Source organism: Meles meles, chromosome 19, assembly GCF_922984935.1.
Source record: "Meles meles chromosome 19, mMelMel3.1 paternal haplotype, whole genome shotgun sequence".
NCBI lineage: Eukaryota > Metazoa > Chordata > Mammalia > Carnivora > Mustelidae > Meles > Meles meles.
This window is the reverse complement of record NC_060084.1, coordinates 35,896,393-35,920,051: the sequence shown is the minus strand read 5'-3', so window position 1 is coordinate 35,920,051 and position 23,659 is coordinate 35,896,393. Positions and strand designations below refer to the sequence as shown.

The 23,659-nt window shown below is 46.4% G+C and overlaps 1 protein-coding gene across 1 annotated transcript in view; it reads right to left on the bottom strand.

The window, feature by feature from the left end:
* MYLK3 (myosin light chain kinase 3) overlaps window positions 1-1,826 on the bottom strand; it is a 35,433-nt gene extending 33,607 nt beyond the window's left edge. Inside the window, exon 1 of the mRNA XM_045988301.1 lies at window positions 1,350-1,826. Coding sequence (XP_045844257.1) covers window positions 1,350-1,826 — 477 coding nt within the window. The remainder of the gene's footprint in view (window positions 1-1,349) is intronic.
* Window positions 1,827-23,659: the final 21,833 nt, after the last annotated feature.

Genomic DNA, 23,659 nt, shown 5'->3' with positions numbered 1-23,659 from the left:
AATCTTAAAAAAAAATTCTCAGGGTGCCTGGGTGGCTCAGTGGGTTAAAGCCTCTGCCTTTGGCTTGGGTCATGGTCCCAGGGTCCTGGGATGGAGCCCCGCATCGGGCTCTCTGCTCAGCAGGGAGCCTGCTTCCTTCCTCTCTCTCTGCCTGCCTCTCTGCCTACTTGTGATCTCTGTCTGTCAAATAAATAAATGAAATCTTTAAAAAAAAATTCTCTCTCTGCCTCTGCTCCCCCCACCTCACCTTCTCCCCCTTTAAAAAACAAATAAATAAATATAAAGTCCAGGTTGCTTATCAGTGAAAAAGCAGAAGGTCACATCTCCCCTGCAGACAAGACTGATAGGAGAGGTGCAGAAAGCGGGGAGCTGGGTGGGGGAGGGGCATACCTTGGCCAAGGCTGTAGGGCAGGGGTGGGGGAAGGGGTCAGCAGGGTGAGCTCTGGCCTGGCTGGGGATGAGGAAAAAGGGCACACTCCTGCAGCCTTGCTCCTGTGAAAGCCTCGGAGCTGACACAGAGTCAAGCACAGCCTCCTGGAGACCCCATCTTATCTCTTGCCAGAGGTTGGTGGATAACTACAGTGATCTGAAATGGTGGCTCCAGGCCCTCTGAGGGTTGCTAAGTGGCTGACTCTTAGCTGTTCCCTCCCAAACAGTATTGCTTCCATACACCACACACATAAACCACCCCCCCCACACACACACCCCCAGCCAAACTTCCATTAGCCAGCAGGTTTGATTATGCAATCCTAGGGAACAGCCGCTCCCAGAAATGCCACACTCCACCCCCAGGCTCCGGCTCCTTCATGGCCTGTGTCCCCCAGGGGTCACTGTCAACACTCATCTTCCAACAAGCAGCTGCGCACTCCGCCCACTCTGGGACCCAGCACAGGTTGGGGACAGGAAGGGGAGGGTTCTAAAAGGGGGGTTCTGTTGGGGCAAACTGGCTCCCACCTGTTTCTCACTCTAGGTGTGACAAAACAGAAAGGAGCAAAAAAAAAAGTCACTAGTATATCCAATAAGTTTCATTGTCCTCCTCTCCCTAATGACCCATTTACCCCCACTTCTAGGTGCTCTGAAGCTGCCCAAGGCCCCGCAGACCTCACTGAGGCACCGCTTCTTCCTTTCCCTAGGAAGGGCAGCCTGTCAGTGACCTGTCTGGAAATCTACCTGTGACCATTAAGGTTCAGTCTCTCCTCTTCCCCATCAACAGGTCATGCAGACGGCACAGGAAAGGCACAACAGTTCTTAGTGCTTCTAAGCCCAACCGTCTGGCTAGCGTCCCCACCAGGACCACTGGGTCTCCCTTTTAGACAGAAGGGTACAGGGGTTAGGAAGCAGGAACCAACCTCCAAAGGGCCATCAGCCAGGCTTCCTTTCCTCCAGGGGACACTCCCTTGCATGATGAAATCCACCACCTTCGAGTTCTGGAACACGGCCCCCACCAAAGCTATGGCCTTGTCCACGGCCACTACCATCCTGAACAGGGCTTCAAGCCTGGCGCCATGCTGGGCAGCCTCCTGCCGCACAGCCCTCACCAGCTCCAGGACCTCCGGCCACCCAGCCTGTGAGTCAGCTGGAGGAGTGTGGTCAGGCCCACCAGGGCCCAGAATCTGAGAGGTCTCCAGCCGATGTAGGCCTTGCTCCAGGTGGCCCATTCCTTGGTACACACACTGCAGTTTCTCCGTGACATCTTCTTGGAAATGCAAGAGTTTGTCAACCTTCTCATTTAGCACATTAAGCTTTTTGTCCATGGTGGTTAAGCAGGCCTTGCCTGATACCGGCAGCCCTCGGGTCTCCAGGCCCTCCTTGGAGGCTCCAGACATCCTGATGCAGGCTTGATAAGGGCGAGGAATCAGAAGAGCCTCAGACTCCTGGCTTTTACTTGGGCAGTGGTACCTGGCAGTTCATTGTTCTTGACAGCTAACAGTCTCGCCCTGCAGCGCCAGCCCACACAGATCCTCTGGATGGTTTAGGGAGCCCAGGGAACCAGGCTCTCTCTGAGCCTTCGCCTTTGCTTATCTCCCGCTCTGCCGTGGCCATGAGTGACAGGCTGGGTTTGGCAAGACGCTTCTCCTTGGGGCCCTTTTGACATCATGGCAGCATTTGACATTCCTCTCTGAGAGGGTGCTGATGGGCAAATATTTTAAGAATCTGCTCAAGGCAGGCAGGGGTTTGGATAGTTGAAAGGTTAGAAGAAAGGGGGTCCGTTAGGTAATGAACCAGAATGCTGGACTTTACAAGGGGCCTCAGGGATCCCAGGGCAGAGTAAGACCTTTAGCAGCCCAAAGCTCTGTGGCGCATGCGGTATCCCGCCTGCCCCAAACACTGAATTCACAAAGAAAAGACCAAAAATAAATGTGAGGCCATTCTGATTTTTGCCATGATAAAAGTTTTGATGCTCCTGCAAATTAAAAACAAGTTTCTGATGCCCCAACTTTGCAGGTGCCCCAAATAAGTGTTTGGGCTGCCTGTGAGGGTGTATCTTCAGGTCCCTCCCCACAATGGGCCCTCAGTCACTAGCTGCTTGTACCTAAAAATAGAAGTGAGGGAAAATGGCTTAGGCTACTCGCCAGGTGCTATCCCTCAGGTCATGTTCCTCACAGATCCCTCTGGAGCATAGCTGCCAGGGGTCTCCTGCTACCCTCCACCCCACCCCACCCCCCACGCTGCTCCTCTAGCACTGACCACACACGCAGATGTGGGGCACCCAATCTCTCTCCGCTTAAACAGACATAGTAGCAGCCTAGAGGGCAAGGGGGCCTGTGTTTCCTGTAGTTTCCAAACATTTTAGCTTCAAAACCCTTGGTTCAAATGGAACTGTTACAGAAGCATCGATAAATAAAGCAGACAACAGAGGTGCTCAGGCTGACACCGAGGTGGGGCGCCAGGAGGCACCACACAGTCCCTAGGCTGCTGGGGAGCAATTGACTGACACCGTTTTCTTCCAGGTCCTCCTACAGAGAAAGTTAAGGGAGAGGGAATTCGTCCAAGGTCACCCCAGCACAAGGTCTCCTGAGGCTAACACGGCTTTGTCAATGCTGGCCCTGTGGTGTGGGGGCAGGGAGGTGTCTTTAGTGACCTGCTGAGTTTCCTCCTTCTGAATAAAAGCAACCATGAGAATAAACTTTGACCTGGAAATCTGACATCTGAAAACACCCTTAGGTCATTTTGCTATTTTAAGCTACAAGTGCAGTTTGACCACCCACCCCTCACTACCCGTCGCGCTGCCGGGATAGCTGCCCTCAGCCATCCATGTAGAAATCCAGACCCATTTCTGGGGCACAGTCCTGGGTGTCGGTGGCAGAATGGCCTGGAGCACGCTCAAAAGAACCCTGGTCTCTTAGAGCAGTGTGATTTAAAACAAACACACAAATAAACTCTCCTTGGAAAAAGAAATTTGGGGAACGCTGTACTCCAGCTCCTCTCAGAGATTCACAATGCCCCTCCATGGACCTCATCTGCCAAAGAAAGAAACCAGCACCTGACCAGGGAATCCCTCCTTCCCCCGCACCTAGCTCCTCATACGGCTCTGTGGGACAAGGGGTCCCTGGATCACTCTTTGGGAAGCGGCGGCCTAGAGAAATCTCTGGGTCTAACACCAGCTCAGTGTCTGCCCTACAGCAGGTAGGGGTAATTGAAAGAGACAGACCAGCTTCCAGAAGGGAGTTTCCACCAGCGTGAACCCCAGGCAGCTGCTGTAGGGACCTTCTGAGCAGCCTACATCCAGTCAAGCTTGGGCTTAATAAAGCCTGGACACAGATCTTGAAAGTCCAGCTGAATCCAAAGAAAACCAAATACCCCAGACACACATCTATATTGAAAGCTAATTATTTAAATTACAAAAGGATTTGTCCCAGGTCTCCCTGAAGCAACTAGGGGTTGCAAGTCAGCTGGTGGTGTAGAAAAGTGCCTGCTGTATTCGCCACTGTTCTGGAACCCCCTTGAAGTTTCCTGAGCCCAGAACAGTCATTGGGCTTGCCCCAGCCCCCCAGTGCACCAACATGCCTGGAAAGTGCGGGGTATTCAATACAACCCTACGGAAGGAATGAGCTAAGGGAGGCCCCGGCTGAGCAGAAGGCTGGACTGAGTTTCGGGAGACGTGTGGAATGGGAAGACTGCAGCTAGGGTTTCCCAGAACAAAAAAGTACAGGGCAGAACACCTTGACAATTCCCAGAAGTAAGCTCTAGGACCTTCTGAGGAAAAGTTCGAAATATGCCAACAAGTGAAATCCTTGAGGCTTCTTTGACGAAAAGGAGCAGCCAGGAGGACCAGCTTTGAATCCCTTACATTTCTCTGCCTAGAGGAGAAATGAGTTCTGTGAGGCCTGAGGCATGGCTTCTCTCCAACTCTCCCTGATGTACAGGACACAGCAAGAACCATGGGCAATTCTTTTGGGGGCAATGGTGCCTGCCCAGAGGAGAGGAGAGGCATCCCACCCCTCGAGCCAAGTGAACACAGACCAGAGAAGAGGCAGTCCTGCTGGATGGGTACAGAGTAGCAAATCCAATGACACTTCATCTTCCTTGAGTGAAGACAGGACCGCTGATGCACTCCCAGAAAAACACGGACTGACCTCGGTTTGCCATAGGCTGGGATCAGCCTGCACCGAACCCAAGACTCTGCCCTGGCCTTTCTGGTGACAGCCGGCTTTCCCTGTACAACCCCAGAGGCACTGTGGACCCTGAGGCCCCAGGTGGACTAAGAGGGGAGCACAAATGCAAGGCTAAGCAGTCCATTCCAAAGCAGTGACTCTCCTCCTTCTCCACCTCTGCACAGAACAGGCACAGCCAAGAGAGGCCCCACTCTCCCTGGAGAAGAGAGGTCTGTTTCTGGAGAAATTCGATGGTCCATAATTCAACAGTTCTATATGCTGGCATTGGCGATCCCTGGGATCCCCTCATCTGATCATGCTCAACAGGCCAGCCAGGCAACAAGCTTCAGCCTCTCACCCAGTTTTTTGTGCCTCATTCTGAAATATGCACAGATAAGAAATGATCACCAGGTAGTCAAACAAAGCCCCCATGATGAAAAGGAGAGTCCCCCCAAACAGAAACGTAACTCTGGAGAAAACCCAGAAAAACAAGAAACAGAGGAAACAGCAGAAAGTTTCAAAAAGCCTGTCGTTCGTTGCCACGGGAAAGTGCAAAAGGCTATTCCACCCATTAAAAAAGAAGGTGTTATGGGGAAAGAACAGGCATAGAATAAAAGAGAGGTCTTGAAAATTAAAAGTATGTGGGTTAACATAAATGACTCTTAATCTCACAAAACAAACTGGGGGTTGCTGGGGGGAGGTGGGATTGGGAGAGGGGGAGCGGGCTATGGACATTGGGGAGGGGAGGCGAACCATAAGAGACTATGGACTCTGAAAAACAACCTGAGGGTTTTGAAGGGTCAGGGGTGGGAGGTTGGGGGAACAGGTGGTGGGTGATGGGGAGGGCACGTTTTGCATGGAGCACTGGGTGTTGTGCAAAAAGAATGAATACTGTTACGCTGAAAAAATAAATAAAAAGGGAAAAAAAAAAAAGTATGTGGGTTAAAAATTTTAAATCCAATACGGAGATGGGAAAATAAAGTTAAGATAATATCCCAGAAAGGAGAATTAAAAGACGGTGATGCCTACCCAGGGAGAGAAGAGATGATAGACAAGGGACCCAACCCCACATTTAGTTCACTGGAGTTTCAGGAGGGGAAATGAAAGAGGGAGGGAATTTATCAAAGAAATAGTACAGTCATTATGCAATTTTAGAACACAGGGATAAAGAAAAGATTACAAAGCTCCCCAAAACCTGAACGAAAAAAAAAATCACATACCAAGGAGCTAGACTCAGGAAGACATCAGACTTCTCATCCTAAAAACAATTGGCCTCGGAAATACAGGCAGGACGCAGAACTCTAGGTTAGAGATTTGAAGACACCGCATCTTTGTCAGAGAACAGAAGGAAGCATTTTAAGACTTGCAAAGATGTAAAAAATGTAAGCAGTCTTTGAAAGAGACACTAAAGTGATTTATTTTTCAATAAATAGCATTCACAGAATATTGTTCACACTATGATGCCGTAATGGGGTCAACGCTTCACGGAGTTAAAACAGTGATGTTGTAAGGATGGGGAGGGAGCGGGGGAGAGTGACAAAGCTGAATCGTTTCTCTTCATAGGAAGTGCACACAGATCTGGTACAAAACCGATGAGGAGGAACACGGAGGCAAATGCCAGGAGAAAGAGCTGAAAGGCGGCCGGTGTTTGCCGCTGGGACGCAGGATGGGAAGCAGGTTTTGCAGAGGTCCGGGGACCGCATGCGAGGGGATGTGAATATTTATAACAAGGTTGCAGCATGCCACAATGAGGGTCTTGTTCTAACAGAATCAGATATGACCATTTTCTGAGAGACGGAGGCCGGTGGCGTATCTTGAGAAAAGGATGCTTCTCTCCTTCCCGTGAAAGGGCTGTAGGGGCCAGCTGCATACACGGAACTTCCTTAACCTCTCTGAATGCAGCTTCCCTCATCTCGAAAGGGGGCACATGACGGTGCAGTAACCACAGGGCTGTTTGGGTCCCCATGTAAGGGAAACACCTAGCACGGGACCTGGCACATGGTAAGTCCATGAAAACAGGAGACAATCGAAGTCACTAGCCCGCACCCATCCCCCGCTCCAGATGGTCAGCTAATCAGCTAACAGGACAGCAGTGTGTAGAGCCACCTCGCTGTGGGGTGGGGGCAGCGGGGGAAGGAGGCATCTCCCCAGTCCTAAATCAGCCCCAGGTGCCCGGCCCACCCAGGCCACCTCCCTTGCGGGCACCATCTGCCGATGTGCCCTCACAAAGTGCCACCCTGTCCTCCACGAAGCCGAGCTTATTCAGAAAAGGAAATCAGAGATGAAATCCCAGAGAGCCTCGCTGGGTTCAACGCAGACAACTTGGGGGTTAGCAGCCGCCGCACCTTGTGTGCCCACTACACCCTGCGTTATCTGGGGGAGGCCCACACGGACCGTCCCCAGGCTGTACCCATCAACCAAAGCTTCCTGCGGACTGCGGTTCTAGGTCCAAGAGGACCTACGTCTGGGGGATAATTGTCACCAAGGCTCCCTTAGTCCCATGACCCTAACAATTGTCCCTGAGGGCTCCTACTTCAAAGCAGACCCGCCTGGAGCCACGCTTACCGCAAATATCTGGATGTAATCTGACGCCCGCTGCTGGCCTCTGGCGCTGGGACTGTGAAGTACCGGAGTGGGGCACAGAGTCCCCATCCTGGGGCTGCGGCCACGGTGCCAACTCAGTGTTTACTCTGCCTGGAGATGCCCAGCAGCCCGGAGTGCTGGGAATGAGGTGGGCTGGCCGGCCAGGGAGATTTCTCCAGAACGCAGGCAGCAGCGATAAGCCTGGCATTTCCGCTTATCTCTGACCCTGCCCCAGGCCCCAGAGGCATCCAGAGGCTTCACTCAGTTATCTGGTTTGCGAGGCGGTATCTGCTTCCCGGGGGCCTACTTCCTGCATCACTCAGTGAAGTGTCCAGTTGTGAAACAAACACCGTGTGGTCCAAGGAGGGAGGAAAGAAGGGAGGGGGCCTAGGGAAGAACTGACCTGCTTTCAAAACCCAGAATCCTGGTATCAGAGCCCAGGAGATGAGCTGGGAATCACAGCCTTCAAGCAGCCCTCTGGGATAGAGGAAAGCCCCCACCAGCCTGAATGGGCTGGCGGCGCTCCTTTTCTTCACTGGGGCTGCTTGCACGGCTGGGAACCTTGTCGGTCATCTCCAGGCTGGGAGGCTCCAGCCGTTGCCTCTGCAAGTAGAACTATTCAGGAAGCAACAAAGATACACTGTGCCCCAAGTCTGCAGCATGTTGCAGTGAGGGAGAAGACAAGACCTACAGCTCCTGCCAGATGAGGTGTGGGCTCCAGCTCGGCTCTCTCCAACCGGGGGGCTCCCTGTTCAGATCTTCCCAGAGCGCCACGTGGGAGGCTGAGCCCTCCATACACCCTGGCGCACACACACGCATCTGTGTGTGTGCTTACACAGATGCTTACACATACCCATCACTTCGGGACCCTCACTTACCTGCCCACACACACAGGAATCAGACAAATGTCACACAATGCTTTTACTATTAGCTTCCTCTTCTGAGCGTAACCACAGATAGACCCTGTGCTGAGCACTTTTTTAAAGATTTTATTTCTTTATTTGACACACAGAGAGAGATCACAAGTAGGCAGAGAGGCAGGCAGAGAGAGAGGGAAGCAGGCTCCCTGCTGAGCAGAGAGCCCGATGCGGGGCTCGATCCCAGGACCCTGAGATCACGACCTGAGCCAAAGGCAGAGGTTTAACCCACTGAGCCAGCCATGCACCCTGTGCTGAGCATTTTTAGCTGCAATATCTTACTTAAACTTCACTACATCCCTATAGGGTAGATTACTATTTGTCGTTCCCGTTTTACAGAAGGGATTAATCTAGAAATTAAGTGGTTCACCCAAGGCCACCCAGCAAGCAATGGAGCCAGAATTCCAACCCTGTGGTTATATAACTCACACAATCCTGCCACTTTTGGAGATGGGAGGAGTCTCAGAGACCACAAGGGTCAAATCCCTCAGTTTGAAGACAGAGAATTTGAAGTGCAGAGAGGGGAAGGGACTTTCTGAATGTCACACAGTAAGTCAGCGGCAAAGACAGGACAGGATAGCAAAAACTGTCTCCGTCAGAGTGACTGTGGAACTCCTGCCCCACTCTGTGGGTTTATGAGGGGTGTGTGTATGCGTGTGTGTGTTCATGCATGTGTGTGTACATGTGAGTGTGTGTGTCATGCGTGTGTGTAGTCACATTAGCTTCTGTCCCATAGTGGAAATGAGGAGGGGGTGAAGGGGCCCGGGCTCCCAGCTACCATATTGGATGCTTATTCTTTCATATCTACAACTTGTCTCACCTGGCCATCTAGAGAGATACTAAGACAACAGCCATCAGATGAATCCAGGAACTGCGCTTAGGAACAAAACCAAAGTCAAGCTGGCCTCTCTGAAGAAGCAGAGAGGAAAATGACAGCTACGTGGAGCATGGCCTGGGCTTGAGGGGTCCCCTGCAAGCTCTCAGGTGGCCAGTAGGTTTGTCCCCAAAACGTCCCTATCTTCTGTGGCCGACATTCCTATCCTGGCTTGAAACCCTTCTATTTGGTCAATTCCTTTCCCCCATGCCTAGTCAACATTGTTCCCCGACTAAATAAGGGACCAGCCTGAAAACACTAGAGAAGAATAAAAAAGCACCCTCAGGAGCCAAATCCAGATCCGTACCCATTCATTTGTTCCTTCATTCATTCAGCACTGACTGGGCAACACTTATTGGGAAATAATAAAAGCACTAATATTTATTGAGCACATCTTTGTGTCAGGCACTGTGCTACAACTTTATATAAATCACATTTTGCCGCTCAACATTATAAGAGGAAGGGACTATTATCCCCATTTCACAGACAAGTAAACTGAGGTTTGAGCCACTTTCCAAAGTCAGCGTAAGACCCTGTATATAAACGCAGGCAGCCAGCCTCAGAGTCAGCTTTCAACTGCAAGGAGTCTAACTAAAACATCTTCTGTCTAGAACCCAGCTCTGTCTCTGGGGTACTGCCTTTGCCAAGTACCAATTCAGAAACGTAATTGTATGTGCAAGTTGGAATCAGGCCAACCAGTTTCATACCAAGACGTTGCATTGCTGGTCCTCCTACCAGCTCACACAGCAAGATGTCACCACCTGCAAAATACTTTGACATGTGCTCCCATTTACACTCATGTGAGGTGGATGGACTATAGCCCTCTTCTTCCCCATGGAGAGACTGAGGCTCTCACTGTGAGTCTATGCCACTTTGGACCTTGGGCTTGGCTCTACAGCTCTAGGGCCTGGGTCCACAGCAGGGCAGGGTTTCTGGACCCCTCCCCACCATGACACACACATACACACACACACACATACATCGTCTGGGGCCCTGACTCACCTGGGTTGAGTGGGAGGAATCAGAGAAGGGGCTGCAGGCCTTTGATAATAGCTCACTTTTCTAAGCCTTACCAAAAGCAGACCCTGTGCTAAGCAATTAGCTGCAATATCTTATTTAAACCCCTTGATTGTGCCAACGCTTGTGAGCTCAGAGCTCTGGTTGTGTTGTGGGAACTCAGCAAATCTGTGCAGGAGCAAAGTTAACACTTCAGAACAACAGAGAAAGTGAGAAAGTCACTAATTCCTTGACTCGAACGATGTAGGGTGTAATGGGGCAAACTCGGAAGCTCTGTCAGTATTTTCAGCCTTCCTGTATCTGATAAAAAGAATTCCTTCTTCATCTGCTCAAATTCTCCCCTCTCACTCTAGCCCTACCCTCTGAGGAAAGACTGGTTTCGGGATTTTCGGTGTCAAATCTGACACCAAATCATTTCGGTGTCAAATGAGTGGTAAGATGCGACCTGAGGTCTGGAAGGCTGGATTTAGCTGAGCTGGGGAGCAAAGCACCAAGAGCAAAAAAAGAAAGAAGGGGAGAGACAGATAGCAGGCAGAGAGCAGCGTTTGGCGTTGCAGAGTGGAGACTGGGGACAGTCCCAAGATGCAAGAGAACGGGAGTGAACAGAAGGGAGGGTTTGGGAAACCGTCTGCTGCGGGACAGAAATGCTCACCAGGGACCACAAGTAGGAACAGCATAGTGGCAAGGCTCCCGTGGCCCCAGCTCTCTGTGGAAACTCCGTCACATGGTGTTAACTAATCCAGGTGTAAGAGGGAGGCAAAAACGTTGGGGAAAAATTTGGCAAAGAGGAAAGATTTCGTGGAGGAAATGGGACTTGAGTTGAGAGCCATGGTGAATGGGTGAGATTTGGGGAGGCCAAAGAAAGGGCAGTTCTTGTGAGGACTCAGAGTGAGACAGAGCTCCAGATGGAGCCTGGGAGGTGGGGGGGGACAGTGCATACGTTAGCCTCAGGTCAGGAGGTGTCAGCGGAGGCCCGGATGATTCCACAGGCACGACCCCAGGGAGAGTGGACACAGAAAATCAGGCAGAGACATTCAGATCCAAGGCAGCAAAATATAGGAACAACAATCCTATGGAATGTTTTTAGGTACGAAATAACACGATTAAATTAGTTTAAATTAATTAATTAGTTAAATTAAGTAATATTCCATACATTAGAAGTGTATGGAATAATTACTGAGGCATGGGGAACCGACTCAGAGGAGGACACAAAGCCACTTTGGGGATTTGGGAGATGTTTTATATCCTGAGTGGAAGTCAGTCACCGGAGTGTGCATGTGTGCATACCTGTCTGCCGTATTCCATAGACTATAAGATTTGTGTTTTGTACTGTATGTAAGTTATGCCTTAATCAAGGTCGCTAGCATGAAAATAAGGGGGGAGGGGAGACTCATGCACCCGACAGCAGGGCGCAAATGGATTGGAAGGGCATAGGATCATCATCCGCACAGAAGCTAAAATCAGCAAGTGTTTACTAGTTCTGGGGTGTATGCTGTTGCCAAAGCACGGGACTGCTAAGGAAGTGGAGTGACATCTGCGAGAACAAGTCACTGAAAGTCTTTGAAAGCAAGGGCTGCCCAAAGCCCTAAGGTCCTCATTCCCTGCACAGCCTGCAAGAGAAGCAGGACCCCTCCCCGCTGCAGAGACTCAAAGGACTTATGATGCTCTCCCCAGATCCACTAGGTGAAGACTTCACCCCAAAAACAGGTCGTAAAACAGCAGGTACATACATTAGAATCCCACGCTTGTTTGAAATCTACCTATGTGCCAGCATTGTGAATTCTGCACGAGAGAATTGTAGATGATTTTAATATCTTTATTTTCCATATTGCTTTTACGTAATTATTCCAAATTTTTTAATGTGTATTATTTGTGTTATTAAACAAGTTTGTTTTTCTATAATAGTCACCATTTACGTGGACCCACAGGAATTACTAGAGAGACAATATGCACCAGAGAGGGGTTTAATTAACCAAGAACAGAGTCAGAGACTCCCTCGGGTCCTTCGCGGACAGAAAACAACATTCAATAACCTTCCAGGGAGGTCTGAGATCAATTGCTTAGCCTTAAATGAACAGAACACAGGAGGTGTAACAGGTTCGGAAGGACTCCTCAGAAACGGCAAACCCCAGGTGGGAAGAGCAACAAGCCCTCTTCCCACTTTGTTTTTGAAGCAGATTTTTGGCCCGTGGCAACTTGGAAACAAAAGTTCCAGACTCCACGTGCAACTCAGAAACTACACAGGGAAAGTCATTTGGGTCTTTTTTTTTTTTTTTTTTTTTTTGAGAAAAGTTGGCAAACATTCGAGAACAATCCCCAACTACAGCATTCTCAAAAGGATCGAAGGACCTGTAAGCACTCATCACAACAGTAAGTTCGGACGCGGTTCTGAAGTCTGAACTATACATGCAGCTTCCCAAACCTGCACACGTCCAAAGACAAATCCATGCATCTAAAACTATGAGCTTTTATTGCCACTTGTTGGTTTCGATCAGACTCTACAGGTGTTTTCCAGAGGGTCTACATGCCCCTAATACACCTGCTAAAAGCACAAACACACAGGAAGTTTATCGTCTGCACTTACATACCACCTTCCATCCATGGATCCCAAGTGGTCTGTCAGAAATATTGTTTTCCTAAGTCCCCAGTGAGATGTGTCAATATTGTTGCCGCCATCTCATACTCAGATAAACTTAAATATGTGGGCAGTTAAGTGGCTTGTCAACGGTTATAACCCAAGACAAAATCCTTGCAAGCCGCCCTCTGGTCTCCGTTCCTCTGCCGACTGTCCGTTTGAGCTTTCTCGTTGGCCCTGGCTTAAATCATGCACGCAGGCCATTGTTTCCCTGGTGATGGAGGTGGCGTTCTATTTCCTGCCCTGAATTTGGCACCGGGCCCCCAGCTACAACACATTTAGCCACAAGTACATCAGCCGTGCGTGAGTGGGGACAGCCTGGCTCCTTGGAAACCTAAGTGGCGTGTGTCAGCTGGCTCCAGCCCACCGCGAGCCACTCCAGGCCATGCTGCTAACTCCTCCATCATTAGCCCAGAGCAACCCACATTGCAGGCAATGACGTCTCTCAGAGCAGGGTGAACAAATGGAGACAGCTCAAAGGCAAAGGCTCCGGCCCTGCTCCAGCGCAGCCCTCGGGGAGAAATGATCCATAGCTCTCTGGCAGCCAGGTCCTTAGACCATTACGGCCCAAGCTGTGCTCCTTTCTATGGACAACACAGCAAAGTGTGATGGCTGTCAATTACATTCCTCGATAGGCAACTGAATTTACACTTCCAATTCCCAGTTGCACTGCTTATTCTTATGTTTCATTCATTAATTAATGTGGCCTGGAATGACCATTCAGAATCAGATCCAGAAAAATAGGAAAGTTGTTGGGGCACCTGCCAGGGGACAAGAGTGACCACCTGAAAAGCACATCTCTGATGGCTGCAGTCACTCTTAGAAACTGGGGATGGAAGGGGCGCCTGGGTAGCTCAGTGGGTTAAGCCTCTGCCTTCAGTTCAGGTCATGATCTCAGAGTTCTGGGATCGAGCCCCTCATCGGGCTCTCTGCTCAGTGGCGAGCCTGATTCCTCCCTCTCTCTCTGCCTGCTTGTGATCTCTACTTGTCAAATAAATAAATAAAATCTTAAAAAAAAAAAAAGAAATTGGGGTGGAAAATTTTTTTATGGTCAGTAAATGCCATATATTTTAACTTTAAGTTAATTTTAACTTCTTTGCCTCTCAAGTGTCTTGTTAACCTTACAGGATGGTATGTGCATCATATGAACTAGAGGCTGGATTAGTTGCCTTTCTTCTCTTATGCTTCCAAAGCACCTCACAGGTGTTCCTATCAGAGCCCATTGCTAATAATAACACCTAATCTCCGCTGAGCATTTACCTTGTACTAGGCATCCTGCCAGACAGTTTAAATGCATTAGTTTTTTCAGTTCTAAGTATTACCAGTAATATCCTCATTTTGCCGATAAGGAAACTGGCTTAGAGAGGTCACAAATCACTGTGTTAGTTTCCCATGGCCGCCATAACAAATTACCACAAATTTAGTGACTTAAAACAACAGAAATTTATTCTCTCATAGATCTGGCGGTCAGAAGTCCAAAACCAGTATCACCAAGGTATCAGTAAGGCTGTCCTTCCTCTGTAGGCTCTGGCTTCTAGTTAGCTGCTGGCATTTCTTGATTTGTGGCTATAATACTTAGCTATAATACTTAGCCTCCATGATCTCCCTGTCTTAATCTGCTCCTGTGTGTGTCAGATCTCCTTCTGCCTCCCTTTTGTGATGATACATGTGATTACATTTTGGGCCCATCTGGATAAGGTCCTTCACTTAATCATATCTGCAAAGTTCTTTTTTTTTTTTTTTTGGCTATCAAATGCAACATTCATAGGTTCCTGGGTGTGAATGTGAATGTTTTTGGGGGGGCCATGATCTAGCCTATGAGTCACTTATCTAGTAGGTAGTGTCTTCAAGTTTCCCTTAACATGGGCTCGTGAAGGGCACCTGGGTGTTTCAGTGGGTTAAAGCCTCTGCCTTCAGCCCAGGTCATGATCTCAGGATCCTGGGATCAAGCCTGCATCAGGTTCTCTGCTCAGCGGGGAGCCTATTTCCCCCTCTCTCTCCACCTGCCTCTCTGCCTACTTGTGATCTCTGTCTGTCAAATAAATAAATAAAATCTTTAAAAAAAAATGGACTCATGAAGATTCATCAGTGAAGTAGGGGTTGGAGCCTCCAGAGTAGGAGTGTGGGCTTTGGTGCATGAGGCAGACCTGGCTTTGATCCAATTCCACCACTTACTGTGTGACTTGAGCAAGCAACTTACCCTCTCTCAGTCTAAGGCATAAGATTGTTCTGAGGATTAAATGAGATAATGAATGTGAAATGCATACAATGGTGCCTTGGTGTAGTTTAGAGCTCAGTGAATTGCAACTGCTGTCCTTTTTGTTAAGAGCAGGGGCTAAGCTGGAGTTCGGACCCAACCTTGCAGATGGAGGTCAGTGAACACCAGGCTTCTACAGATGAAGAAATATGAAAATGAGGAGAAAAGTTAATTCTGCCACAGAGCCAAGGAAAGTCAATGCTAACCAAACACAGTAGAATTTTCAAAACCATTTGGCATGGTACACTATAAAGATCTACCAGAACTAGCCATGCAAAGGATTTCTGCTCTTCAAAAGTGGAGAATGTGACCTTTCTCCAAAGTAGGGCTCTGGGCTGCCAAAATGTGTATTTTTGTCAATAGATACTCTTACACATTGTTATAAATAGGAGTCATCTGGAAAGTCACACTCTGGTGGTCCTCTTGAGATTAAACTGATTCCAATTTCAAGACCTATAATAAAAAGAATGACCAGTAAATCAAGAGTTTAGAGCACGGTGAGGAAAAGAAGAAAAATAGGCAGGAAATAGTAGGGAAAGAACAGTAGAGGGGAACAAAAACATTTGAATCTGGGTGTTTGTTAGGATGTTTGAGAGATATCATGCAAGCTGCCTTGCCTCCTTGACTCTGAACAAAATAAATGTGATTTGGTTCTGTTCCATTATGTAGCTGGGATAGGGTGACATGAAGTTCAGCAAAGAAGTTTTAGTACTGCACCTCCAAATGTGGTCATATATTATATGTTCAACTCGCTATATTTCATCCAATCAGGTGTTTTAGTTTAATATACTGGGATTCTGGGGCACCTGGGCGGCTCAGTGGGTTAAAGCCTCTGCCTTTGGCTCAGGTCATGATCCCAGGGTTCTGGGATCGAGCCCCGCATCAGGCTCTCTGCTTAGCGGGGGAGCCTGCTTCCTCCTCTCTCTCTGCCTGCCTCTCTGCCTACTTGTGATCTCTGTCAAATAAATAAATAAAATCTTAAAAAAAAATACTGGGATTCTTTGCAATATGGCAAGGTTTCTCAATTTGGGTAAAACATGTGAAACAGGAACATTAATAGATTTTGTCTTTTTAGAAAAAGAAAAACCCTAAATTACTTAAATGTCAACCAGTAGGGGAAAGAATGATAGCTTTACACCCACTGCCATGAAAAGACATATGACCAGGTTAAAATTCACTGAACAACACATAAAACTGGATCCTATCTAAATTAAAAGATAAATAACCTGACAACCAGGCAGATGGACAGAGATATGTAAATCCATTAGCAATAGTGAGGATATACACCCAATTATTAATAGCCATTAGTTCCTGGGCAATTCTAGAATTGAGTTAGGGGAAAAGCCAATTTCCCTTTACAGTCTACAAGCTTTCATATTTGCATTTTTATAAGGAACATGTTTTTGTACTTTACTTGTTCACTTTTTTTTTTATAAAGATTTTTCTTTACAGATCAGAAGCATGTAGAGAGGCAGCCAGAGAGAGGGGGGAAGCGTGTACAGAGAGCCCGATGTGGGACTTGATCCCAGGACCCTGAGATCATGACCCAAGCCAAAGGCAGAGGCTTAACCCACTGAGTCACCCTGGCGCCCCAACTTGCTTACTTTTTTAAGCTGTAAAAGATAAGTTATTTATTTTAATAGAAATATATCATTAATATACAGGGATTGTGCTGGAAATATTACTTGTGGAATAACAAACAGTAAATGTGTATTTTTTTTACCTTTACTAATGAACCAGACATGCTCCCTCTGCCTTGACCCTGTATTGAAGGAACAGAAGTACAAAAGGAATAAACCCGTACATGAGGGAGAACAGGGTAAGAGAATGTCATATGGGATGAGAGTGGGCACATATCTGGAAGCCAGGAAGTCAACGGGAGAGGACTAATAGGTAAGGGACACCACAGAGAGGGGACGAATGAGGGCTGCAGAGGAGGGCAGTCAGTCCGCCTGAGGGGACCTGGGCAGGCTCCGACAGTGGATCAACCGTACCCACCTGCTTTTTTCTCCGCCACCCCTTATATTCCCCCGGTCCCCTGCACAACACCCAGCAAGTACAGGCGGCTGGCATCTACTCTCAGGCAAGACTGGAGTCTAAGGTTTTTAGTCCTCAACTTCATGTCCCACAGTAAAGTTCTCACTCTGGCAATCAGGTGCTCTCAGTCTCAAAATGAGTTGCCACTGCCCTCCCCAACCTCACACTCAGAGCAGAACACGCCGTCAGATTTCTCACTGGGAAGACGATGGAGCCCAGCTGCATGGACCTTCTTGCCGCCTCCTGACGGCGCACGGGAGAAGAATGAGGCACAAACAAGTCAGATGCAAGAGAATGGGATCAGGGGGTGACAAGGAGGCCGAACAGGGACTTGAGAGACCAGCCCCAACGTGAGTTTTGCACGGCGGTCCCTCTTTCCCCGCTGGTGTGTTGTGGGTACTTACCGCAGGGTGTGGGTCATCTGGAGAGCACAAACGAATATCGCCCTTAGGGATGTTTGTTGAGAAGGCTCCTAAGGCGAATATCGCCCTTAGGGATGTTTGTTGAGAAGGCTCCTAAGGCGGGAGGAGCAAAAGTCAGCGAGGGCAAACTGTTGGAGTTTTTAAAGGTAATTAAAAAACATTGCTCCTTATTCCCTGTATTAGGGACTTAAGATTTACAAACATGAAAAAAAGTAAAACTTTGCCTACTAAAGAAAAACCAATTCCAATTACTATACGGCCTACTTAAACTCTTATTTGCTCCATTCTGTAGCTTTTACAAACCTACCCTCCCACCTCCCTCCCCTCCAGCAACTCTCAGGTTCCTGAGATTATGTCTACTACCTTCTTAATGTAGCCCAACAGCACCAAGGAAGCCAGGACATGACCTTTGTTCATGTGGGCATTTGGACTCTAAGGATAACTCACTTGACTCATTGAAAGAAATGCTAAAATCAGGAAAGGGTGAGCAGAACCATGAAATTATCATCACTAATGACATTCCTCCAGGCAAACATCAGTCCACCTTCTTCGGAGCTGATTGTTCAATTGCTTATAATGTCATTCGAACCCCTCAGCTCGTTTCTGCATCTTGTTTATAAAGATATCATGACTCTTTCCAACACTTTGTTCTACAGTTTAACAGGCACCTCTTAGGTGAATGCCTGGTTAGAAAGCATTCTGACTTTTCTAGGAATGTCCCTAACATAGTCTACATTAATAAACGCCTGTAGTCATGTCTGTACTATGAGAGTCTGGTGCCCACCCAACTAGTCATGACTGATTAACCCAAGAGCAGATTTCTGATCGATTCAGAGCAATAGGATTTTCCATCCTAGAAAGCTAAAAATTGGTCTGGTAAGAGAGAGATTCTAGAGACAGTCTTTAGGCTTCAACCTACAAAACAGGACCATAAAATCCTATATACTGACAAAGAAAGGGTAAAAAGAAGACAAAAACAAAAAAGGCACAAATGAGGAAGTATAGGACAAAAGGCACAAAAGTATTTTTATTTGTTGAGAATCAAGAACTATGATATAGGCAAAGGTAGATTCACTGGAGACTTTCAGACCTCAGCTGAAGAAGTGGAATCCATTAAAGACAGGTTTTAGGAAGCAGTCAAGACATAGAGTTGAAAGATGAGTGCATGGTAAGAACTCTTAGGGAAAGAGACTTTTGAGATGGCATCTTGTTCAGGGAAAGGTGGTAAGGCCAATGAAGAGACCATAGTAATCGAGATAAAAGCCAGCCAAAATATGAACAAAATATTTTAATCCAAAATTTGCATCTGAGGGGCACCTGGCCGGCTCAGTCAGTAGAGCATGCAACTCTTGATGTTGAGATTGTAGGCTCAAGCCCCACATTGGGTGTAGAAAGTACTTAAAAATAAAATCTTTTAAAAATTGCATATGAAAGAAACCCTACAACACGCTTGGAGAGGACACCTGCATTGATCAGGGAGGTGGGATGAGCACTTTGCTTTCTGCACTTTTATGTAATATTCCAAAACAGTTTTTTTTAAAAGGCCTTTCTAGGGGAGCCTGGGTGGCTCAGTGGGTTAAAGCCTCTGCCTTCGGGGTGCCTGGGTGGCTCAGTGGTTTAAACCTCTGCCTTTGGCTCGGGTCATGATCTCAGGGTCCTGGGATGGAGTCCCGCATCGGACTCTCTGCTCGGCAGGGAGCCTGCTTCCTCCTCTTTCTCTCTGCCTGCCTCTCTGCCTACTTGTGATCTCTCTCTGTCAAATAAATAAATAAAAAATCTTCAAAAAAAAAAAAAGGCCTTTCCACCTACTTATTTAAATCTCCTATTTTCCAGATGATATCCATGTTGCTTTCCTGGCCACTCACAGTAATACTAAGCTATTTGAAATATATTACCCTGTTTTCCTCCTCCTTGTAAGTTGTACTTTTCTTAGGGAAGTGGGGTCATACTGGCTTAGCTTTGTATCCAGACTCTGCCATGTACCAAGTACTGACCCTGAGCAACTTTCTTAACTAATTCTCTGAGCTTCATTTTCCCAATTTACAATTATTAAACACAAGCATACATGGAAAGTATGTGGCATCGTGCCTAGGACATAATAACTACTCCATAAATGGTAGCTCTTTTCTGTTGTTTTCACGATTATTCTTTTTAATCACATTCACATGTTGCACTACCATGAAGACATAAATAATTGTACTCAGATGTGTTCGACTGATATTTTTGTTACAAACATGAGTTGACATTTTTTATGTGTTTTATATTTTTATAACCTCAAAACCACACTTAAAACTTCTAACCCTGAACTTCTTAATGAAGGGCAGAAGCTACCTTTATCCCTTTATCTCTAACACCAAATATATATGTACCTCTCAACCCAGAAGAGGCGCACAGCAAATTTGTGTCAGAGCTCCTACCACTGGAGTTAACACAGATTCGCTTAATGATGACATATGAAATTTACAAAGTAAAATTTTCATTTGCGGGTCTAATTCGCAACCATATACCAGAGAGTGAAGGTGTTTTGTTTGTTTTATGTTTTACATTTCATTGAGAGAGAAAATTTTCCAACCCAAAGAAAAATGAAGGATAACAGTGTATCACTGGAGCCCTGGGGAGCCTCACCCCAAAATCTTGTCCCATTATTCCAGTCAATCCCCCTTTTCTGAAAGTTGCCACGTAGAAAGAGCAGGAGCAGTCTCTGAAAACAGCCCACATACATGGGAAGCAACTCGGAATTACTGTCTGTTTCGTCTATTACAAAGAAAGATCTTTCACTATGTCACACAGTTATCATAGAAGCATGAAATGTTTTCCTGTGGAGCATTTTCTAGAAATGCCAGTTATAAAATATTAAAATAAATATCAAAAATTCCAGAAGATCGCTTGGAGAGCAGGTAGATGTGGACATTAAAACGTAACTCACAAAAAAAAAAAAAAAAAAAAAAGTAACTCACTCCCCAAAACAAACAACCCAATTCAAAAATGGGCAAAGTTTTCGAATAGACATTTCTTCAAAGAAGAGATATAAACAGCGAGGGAGCACATGAAAAAATGCTCAACATCACTAGTCATTAAGGGAATGTAAATCAAACTACAGAATACCACTTCACACCCATTAGGATAGACGTTACAGAAAGAAAAAAAGAGAGAGAAAAGCACACACACACACACACACACAAACCAGATAATCACAAGTGTTGGTGACAATGTGGAGAAACTGAAACTTGTGTGCGTTGCTGGTGGGAATGTAAAATGGTGCAGCCACCATGTAAAACAGTCTGGCAATTTCTTGAAAAGTCAAACATAAAAGTATCATATAATCCAACAATTTCACTCCTAGGTACATACACAAAAGAACTGAAAGCAGGAATTCAGACAAATACTTGTGTGCCATGTTCACAGCAGTATTGCACAATAGCCACAAGGTAGAAACAACCCAAGTGTCCATCAATAGAGGAACGAATAAACAAAATGCATTATATATATAAAATGCAAAATGGCTCAACCTTAATAAGGAATGAAATTCTGATACATGCTACAATATGGATGAAACGTGGAAGAATTATGCTAAGTGAAATATGCCAGATAATAAAGGACAAATGTTGTATGAGTTCACTTAAATGAAGTACCTGGAGTAGGCAAATTCAGGTAGACAGAAAGTAGAATAGAGGTTACTAGGAGCTGGGAGGAGGAGGACATGGGGAAGTATTATTTAATGGATAGTCTATTTGGGATAAAAAAAAGTTCTGGAAATAGTTGTGATTATTACACAAGACTATTTGGTCACCAAATTGTACACTTAAAAATGGTTAAAATGGTATATTTTGTTACGTAAATTTTAACCATTTTTATTTAGTAATTTTAAAAATCACATAAATCTGGGGTACCTGGGTGGCTCTGTTGGTTAAGCATCCAACTCTTGATTTTGGCTCAGGTCATGATCTCAGGGTTGTGAGATCAAGCTCTGCATCAGGCTCTACATAGGATTAAATCTGCTTAAATTCTCTCTCTCAGGGTGCCTGAGTGACTCAGTTGGTTGAGTGTCCAAGTCTTGATCTCAGCTCAGGTCTTGATCTCAGAGTCATGTGTACACACACATACACACACACACACATATATGGAATATTATTCAGCCAGAGAAAATAATGAAATCTTGCTATTTGCAGTGACATGGATGGAGCTAGAAAGTAAAATGCTTAGTGAAATAAGTCAGTCAGAGAAAGACAAGTACCATATGATTTCACTCATACATAGAATTTAAGAAACAGAACAAATGAGCAAAGGTGAGAAAAGGAGAGACAGAGACAAAGAAATAGACACTTAACTACAGAGAGCAAACTGATGGTTGCCAGAGGGGAGACAGTTGGGGGAATGGGGGACAGAAGTGAAGGGGATTAAGGAGGGCACTTGTGATGAGCATCAGGTAATATAGGGAATTGCTGAATCACTGTATTGTACACCTGAAACTAATGTAACACTGTATGTTAACTGGAATTAAAATAAAAACTTTTTTAAAAATATTTTATTTATTTATTTGACAGATAGAGATCACAAGTAGGCAGAGAGGCAGGCAGAGAGAGAGGAGGAAGCAGGCTCCCTGCTGAGCAGAAAGCCAGATGCAAGGCTAGGTCCCAGGTCCTGGGATCATGACCCTAGCCAAAGGCAGAGGCTCTACCCACTGAGCCACCCAGGCGCTCATAAAAGAAGAACTTAAAAACAAACAAATAAACAAAAGGAAAAAAAAAGGAAACAAAAGGATTGAGTACCTGATTTTGGGAGGCTCTAACATTCTGAACATTATTAAGCTGTCAAGGAACCCAGCAAGGGACAGCTGGGATCCAAGCCAAAGATCTAGCTGAATACAACCTAGTTATAACCCAAGCTTTCCTTGATCTCCAAAATAAGAACAGAGACCATGAGCTTTCTACATTAGGAGCATTCCCTTGTATCCCTACTTAAAAAGGAATACATCCATGCCAGATACAACGCAGGTAGACTGGTAAAAAGATTAACTTCATGACTCTAAAAGTCTGTTTTTGCTCCTCTTTCTTTTACATAATAATTATAGATGTTATTTCTTGAACACAAACTTCGCTTCTCCAAATAAGTTCACTTACGGACAGCTCTATCACCCCATGCCCAAGTTCGAGCCTGCCCTTGACGATGGCCTGTCATATTGATTTTGGATTTGCCTGGTAAGGCCCCTCAATCACGGAAGCCAATTCCTTTGCATACATTTCTCAACATATATATTATCTACTTCTGGTTCTCGTTCCCTGGTTGAATCTTGACTGATACAGACTTTGGTACCAGAAGTGGTTCTAGAGGAACAGAATCTTAAAGATGGATTTTCTGAATTGGTTCTGGGTTTCCTGGAATTGGTTCTCTAATCTCATTAAAGACACTACTGACTCTATTTCTAGCACTAAAGAGGACCCTAGCAGTCCACGACATGATGCGACAAGGAATACGCAATGTATTTGTTACATTAGAATATATTAGTGGAATAAGGAGTGTCATGAGATTGGTGATTGTCCTAACTGCGGTGGGGAAAGTTAAGAAGGATGAGCTCAGGGCCTCTGAGTCCCAGCTTCAGTGTCACGTTGACCTGAAAGGTAAATCTGCCCTTGGAGGGACACTTGTCTCCTGGAGCCTATAGTGGCTTTTCTTGCAAGTGGTTGAACTCCGGTGCAGATTGAACTCTTGACCAAAAGGGTGTTTTCCCTTCAAGTGAGGCACTGATTGGGAAGGAATGGGATCTTGAAAATTGCAGTGGGGAGATGAAGCCAAGTACATCGAATCTCTCAATTCTCTGAGATCCTCTTTGCCAGCAGAATCAGCTTTTTGACCTTTGTTAGCCTTCGTTTCCTGAAGAAGTTGTCTTAAAAGGCACAGTTGACTCTCTTCAGGACCTGCCTCTCTCCTTACTTCAAGACTAGTAACTCGGTATAAGTCCCAGCAGGTACCAAAGGGTGAGTTACAAAGTATGACCTGCACCCTGAAAGCTGCACTAACACACTAAAAGACCTGCGTGACTTTTTTCAATTAATAGAGAAGCAAAATACGGGTCATATGTGTGGGAATGGATTTTAAAGGTGTGGGATCACAGTAGAAAGAACATAAAGTTGGATCAGGCTGACTATATTGATATGAGTCTCCTAAGCAGAGATTCTTTTTTTTTTTTTTTAAGATTTTATTTATTTATTTGACAGAGAGAGTGAGAGAGCACAAGCAGAAGGAGCAGCAGAGGCAGAGGGAGAAGCAGACTCCTTGCTGAGCAGGGAGCCTGAGGCAGGACTTGATTCCAGGACCCTGGGAT